This window comes from Danio aesculapii, chromosome 1, assembly GCF_903798145.1.
Source record: "Danio aesculapii chromosome 1, fDanAes4.1, whole genome shotgun sequence".
Lineage (NCBI taxonomy): Eukaryota > Metazoa > Chordata > Actinopteri > Cypriniformes > Danionidae > Danio > Danio aesculapii.
In genome coordinates this window covers 55,068,994-55,074,993 of record NC_079435.1, presented here as the reverse complement: position 1 = coordinate 55,074,993, position 6,000 = coordinate 55,068,994, and the positions used below count along the sequence as shown (strand labels likewise).

Genomic DNA, 6,000 nt, shown 5'->3' with positions numbered 1-6,000 from the left:
CGTTATTTTGACGTCCAATAATAAAGTCAAATGATGCTGATAATTGGTTGTGTTGGAAAGTGATTAAAATCCAACGTCTAGCCAACAGCTTAAACCAATGTCATATTGATGTCAAATACTGACATTTATTCGTCAAGTATGGCAACCAAAATCCAACGTCTGATAGACATCATATTGGTAACTTCCACACAACGTCAAGCTATAACATCATTAGACGTTGATATTTGGTTGTTTTTAGGTTGGACATTGGTGTCGGCCTGACGTTGGGTTCTGAAATCAACCCGATTTTTTTTTTTTTTAGTTTTTATTACCAAACAAAATGCAATATCCCCATAACGTTGGGGTACAACATCAGTCTGACATCATGTTGATGTTCTGTGCTTGCTGGGCTATGAAAAATTATATTTAAAAAGATTGAAATATAGCTTTGAAGATGCACTGTAATGATAGTTGCAAAAAGCCTTTGTATTTGTATTTCTTGGAACTGTGGCAAGTTTGAATATGTGGAAGTTGATCTTAAAAAACTATTTAATGTTTAATAGAGGTCTAATAGACATCTAAACATAGACAGCTTGGCTAAACCAAGGCTAAACTTGGGCTTTCAGTGGAAATCTAATTGACGTCTAAGAATATGCCAAATAGATAGATTAGACAGACCATATATGTATAGTTATTCATTTCCGTTTATTTGATGACTAGTCTAGTTTTGGGCTATTCTTGGACATCTATTAGATTTTCACTGACAGTCCAAATTTAGCCTTGTTTTAGCCAAGACGACTATGTTTAGACATCTATTAGACATCTTTTACATTATTATACAAAAAAATGCTTCCTGGGTCACACCACAACACACAAGACTGCTATAACAGGATCATATGAACAGTTATTCATCTTCATGTCATGTCCAAACCTCCCAGCAGGCACACAATGTCATAAGATGTTAATATTAAGCTAGATTTAGGTCGTGATGTGTCTAGCCAGCGTCTAAGAACAACATTGTTTTGACGTACATCAACGAAGTCAAATAACGTTGATTTTTGGTTGATTTTAGGTTGTGTTGGAAAGTGACCAAAATCCAATGTCTAGTCCAAATCTTAAACCAATGTCATATTGATGTCATATACTGACATTTATTCGTCAGGTATCGCAACCAAAATCCAACGACTGATAGACGTCATATTAGTAACATCAACACAACTACATCATTAGATGTTGATATTTGGTTGATTTTAGGTTGGACGCTTGACATTGATGTCAGCCTGACGTCGGGTTCTGACGTCGACCCGATTTTCATTTCCAAACAAAATGCAACATCCTCACAACGTTGGGGTGCAACGTCAATTTGACGTCATGTTGATATTCTGTGCCTGCTGGGTTATGAAAAAGCCTGAAATATAGCTTTGAAGATGCACTGTAATGACAGTTGCTACAAGCCTTTGTTTTTTGTATTTCTTGGAATTGTGGCAAGTTTGAATACATGGAAGTTGATCTTAAAATGGAGTTAAATTTGGAATATATTCACATTTACTTTTTCTTAGTGTTTTTATGCCAATTTTCAGACTTTGAAATCCCCCATTGTTTTTGATTGTAGGAAAAAAAGAGACTGCATTCTTCAAAACTTCTTTTGTCTTGCACTGAAGAAGGAAGGTTTGGAGCGACACGAGGGTGAGTAAACAATGCCAGATTGTTCATTTTATGTGCGTTATTCCTTCATCAACAAGCCTTTGTGTAGATCTTTATGCATGAGCCACAGTAGGATCTATCGTGAGCAATGATTGCATAAGTGCAGGGCCGTCCACAATCACCCAACCTTACATTCACATCCCACACTTGATTGTACGCTGTAATTTAAACCTCACTTTTACTATACATTTTTTTTTTTCACACTGTACAGTTGTTTTTACCGGGAACACTACGCAGACAGATATGTAATGTGTAAGAAAAAGCCCATTACAAAGCCTTAACATGTAGATGCCACCTTTAGGACCAGCGAAACACAAAACGCACACTATTTTTTTTTCTTTTATGATGCTTTCTACCATCCAAACTAAAATAACAGATGGGAAGTGTCTGTCCGGACAGTTTTTCAGGATGTACTACAAAACCTAAACTTTTCTGATCGCAAATCTTGCCTTGAATGGTGGAAGTCATTATTTTGTTGTGAAGTCCGCAGATAAACCATGGTGCTTTTCTCATTTCATGCTAGTCCTAGAAATCCCGAAGAAACCCAAGTTTATGGGGGAACATTTCATGGGTCATAAATAATGTTGAGGAATGCTCAAAACGTGTGCAACAACAACATTGCTTTTCTTCGTTTCTTTTTTTTTTTTTGCCACTAAAAGTTTGCGTTTCTAAAGAAATGAAGTCCACCTCAGATGCGGTCTGTGCCAGTGTAGAATCCACTACTTTTCGCTTGTGCATATGGCAGTTTTTCTTTCTTTTTTGGTCCATTTTTTGTTTCTTTTTCTATTTTGTACACATCCACAGGAGAAAAGCAAAAAAAAAAAAGAAGTCTTCTGAATTATATAACATAGTCATCATTCAAAAAGATCTCTTCCTTAATTTTTTTATCTTTATAAAAAGTCTCAAAGTGTCGCTGCGCAGCGGTTGGTTGGTTGGTTGGCAGGGAGGGATGTGAAAGAGAGAGATTTGTCCATCTATGAAGAAGGTAAGAGCGTTTCCTTCACTCCCCCAGTTAAATTCACATATACGAGCGATTCATCTTGGTCGCCTCTCACCTTTGAAGTCCAGATTTCTCTAGATGGACATTCCACTTGGCGGGATCAAAGCAGAAGGATAATCCTTGCTCAAAATGAAACAAACAAACAAAAATCCATCTCTTTGGATTGACGTCCTATCGCTACGATATTCTCCAAAGGAGATGCATTCAGGACACGTCCTGCACGGTGCAGCAAATTAAATCTGGTGCAACAATAGTTGTCTTTGACAATATGCGCAAGATGTCTAAGTAACATTGGCGAAATCTTTAATGGGTCATGGAGAGCGCATTACTTGTAACTAAATCAAGTCATTGATGTTTTGAGTACCAACTGAAGCACATTGACATGAGCTGTCATAACACCTTCTCAGATCTGTAGAGCACAGAATGTACATCCTCATGGTCAGATGTGGCTTGCATCTTGCTGACCAAACCTCAAGACCTGGTGTAAGTTCAGCTCTGGTCATTCCCACACCGGGATCTCTCTCCAGTGGGACGAGTGAACGGCCTGAGTGGTATTCGGCTCTTTCCCATAATCCCTCTCTTTCTCTCCCTCGGCCTTCTCTCTGTCTCTTCCTCCCTCCTCTTCCTCTTCCTCCTCAGACGTGCCTTTTCATGTGCAGTGCCAAGTGATCGGATCGAGAGAAACACCTGAAGGGAGAGGGAGAAAGAACTGATTAGGGAACCTGAGTGAAATCTGATCTTTATGGATCGTCTATCAATATTTCATTAGGGTTTGAAGATCACGTGGGTTTGATTCTGTGAGCATCATCCTGATATTATCTGATGACGCACATAAAACAGATGGGTTGGAGGAGAAATGGAGAATATTCTGTCCCACAGTATGGTCTCTAAAGAGATTATGGAAGCATTTTATTTTACAGTTCTGATTTGCATGTACATACTATGTATGTTTTGTATAGTCATTAGGTAAACTGGAAAATAACTTGGAACTATTACTTAATTGACCCCTGAACCTATCCTTAACCCATGCCATTATATATAACCTTAACTGAGTACTTTCTAAGGGTGAACTTACAGTGTACAGCAGGGGTTCTCAACCTTTTTCACTTTGAGGCCCACCTTCTTCTGCAAAAATATTTTAAAGGCCCACCTGTCTGACATTTTCTCCTAAACTGATTATCTAAAAAATGCTTATTTTAAACCTTTTATTTATTAGTAAAACATTTATTTTGCCTTCTACTATTATTCTCTTATTTTTCTACAGCATTTTATAAAAAGTGAAACATTATTGATTAATTAATTAATGTAATTTTATATATATATATATATATATATATATATATATATATATATATATATATATATATATATATATATATATATATATATATATATATATATATATATATATATTATAGGTGCGCATAGATTAATTTTTTAATCTTGGAATTAATCTAGATCAGTGGGGCTCAACCCTGTTTTTGGAGATCGACCTTCCTGCAAAGTTCAGCTCCAACCCTGATCAAACACACCTGAACCAATTAATTAGGACCTGAAGAGAACTTGATAATTACAGGCAGGTGTGTTTGAAATGGGTTGCAACTGAAAGCTGCAGGAAGGTCGGTCTCTAGGAACAGGGTTGGTCACCTCTGATCTAGATTAAAATGGCTCACTTGAATTCTGCCGAAGGCATCCAGAATATGTGTGCTACCCAAATTATTAAGTCTTTAAGAACGGGTTTCTCAAGCCAGGTGGCGCATTAGACCAGGGGCTCATCTCCTGTTTCCAAAATGCATCACAAACTGCTTGAGAAACTGTTCTACTATGATATTTGGTGATGAAAATAAATTATGTTCAATAAGATGTACTTGTGTTTACCGTTTATTCAGTTAAACATGAATGTTGAACTGTAGACCTACATAAGCTCAACAGCAATTTTTTTTGATGATCTTAATGCAACTAAAGTCATAACTGAACTAAACAGAAATGGAGTTAAGACATGTGGAGTATGCATATATTAGTGGCATTACTGAAGTAAACACCGTGATGAAACTATTTCCGTCATGTAGGACTTTTCGCCATATTTTCCGACAAGATCCACACACGCAGCTGTCAGTAAAGGACAGCACACACATCGTGAAATGCGGAAGTTTTTTCTTTCCATTTGGCCTGCGTTATTAAATTCCATAACACTCTCACCAGTCCTTACTCCTTATTTGTGTCTAATACCCCAGTTTGTCACGTGGCATGAATGAAGTGTTTGTGAGTAAAAGTGAAACTGCCGAACTGCAGTTGAAGTCAGCCATCCTGCTGATTTGATTCAGAAGAACACTTTTTGTCAGACAACTCACCAGTCAGGTATACATCCGCGCTATAATATCAAGGTGAAAGTCATCATAGCTTGCGTAGAATAGACCCAGCTCCCAACCCAACTTTAAGAATAGATTAACGGCGATAGTTTTTTTTGATCACACGATAAGTCTTGCGTTAACGCAGCACGGTAACGCAGATAACGGCCCACTCCAATATATATATTTATTTATATAAATGTTTTTTTTTTTATATTGGTTTTTTGTACATACACAGATTGAAACTATCTGATTTTTTTTTTCAATAAATAAACTTGACAGGACAACAGGAGATGGCAAAAAAAAAAAAAAAACCTGCTGCTGTTTTGAATTGACTGACTGCTATTCATCTATTGATCTACCATTCATATCCATTAAAAATAAACAAAAAATTAAAATACAGTAACAACACTCTAAATCTGTTGAAACACATCTATCTGAAGGCAGTTGGGTTAGAAGCTGGATATTATTGTAGTTTTCTGACAGGAACAATGAACAGCTGTTCACCACTGAAACACCACCGAGTCACACTATATACTCCTGTATGAGCGCATGTCAATTATAAAACACTCGCAGGGCATTCATTTGGATAACTATGCGGATATTTTAATGTTTTCACTCAAAGAAAGTGTGCATAGTTTGTGAATTAACGGACTTGTGCTACTCTGCTACAGTACGAGTCGCAGACGTGAGGCACTCTCGAACTAGTTATTATTACTTTAATCATCGTTATCTTTACATTTGCATGATGGTTTGCTTTATACAAATGAGAATGTAGTCCTAGTCTGAAGTAATCAATCACAGAAAACGGGAAATGTCATTACTTTGATCATTTTAATATGACATATTTAATAATGAAATCAAATAATTATAGCAGAATGTTTAAGTTAATTATTTTACAGCCCATCTGCAGGATCGTGGCCCACTGGTTGAGAATCATTGGTGTACAGTACACATACAGTAAAGTGC

The 6,000-nt window shown here is 36.8% G+C and overlaps 1 protein-coding gene across 1 annotated transcript in view; it reads right to left on the bottom strand.

Moving 5' to 3' along the window:
- Nucleotides 1–1,033: 1,033 nt before the first annotated feature.
- The window catches only part of klf7a (Kruppel like factor 7a), a 78,147-nt gene continuing 73,180 nt past the window's right edge, over nucleotides 1,034–6,000 (bottom strand). The window contains exon 4 of the mRNA XM_056463029.1: nucleotides 1,034–3,370. Coding sequence (XP_056319004.1) covers nucleotides 3,319–3,370 — 52 coding nt within the window. The 3' untranslated portion in view covers nucleotides 1,034–3,318. The remainder of the gene's footprint in view (nucleotides 3,371–6,000) is intronic.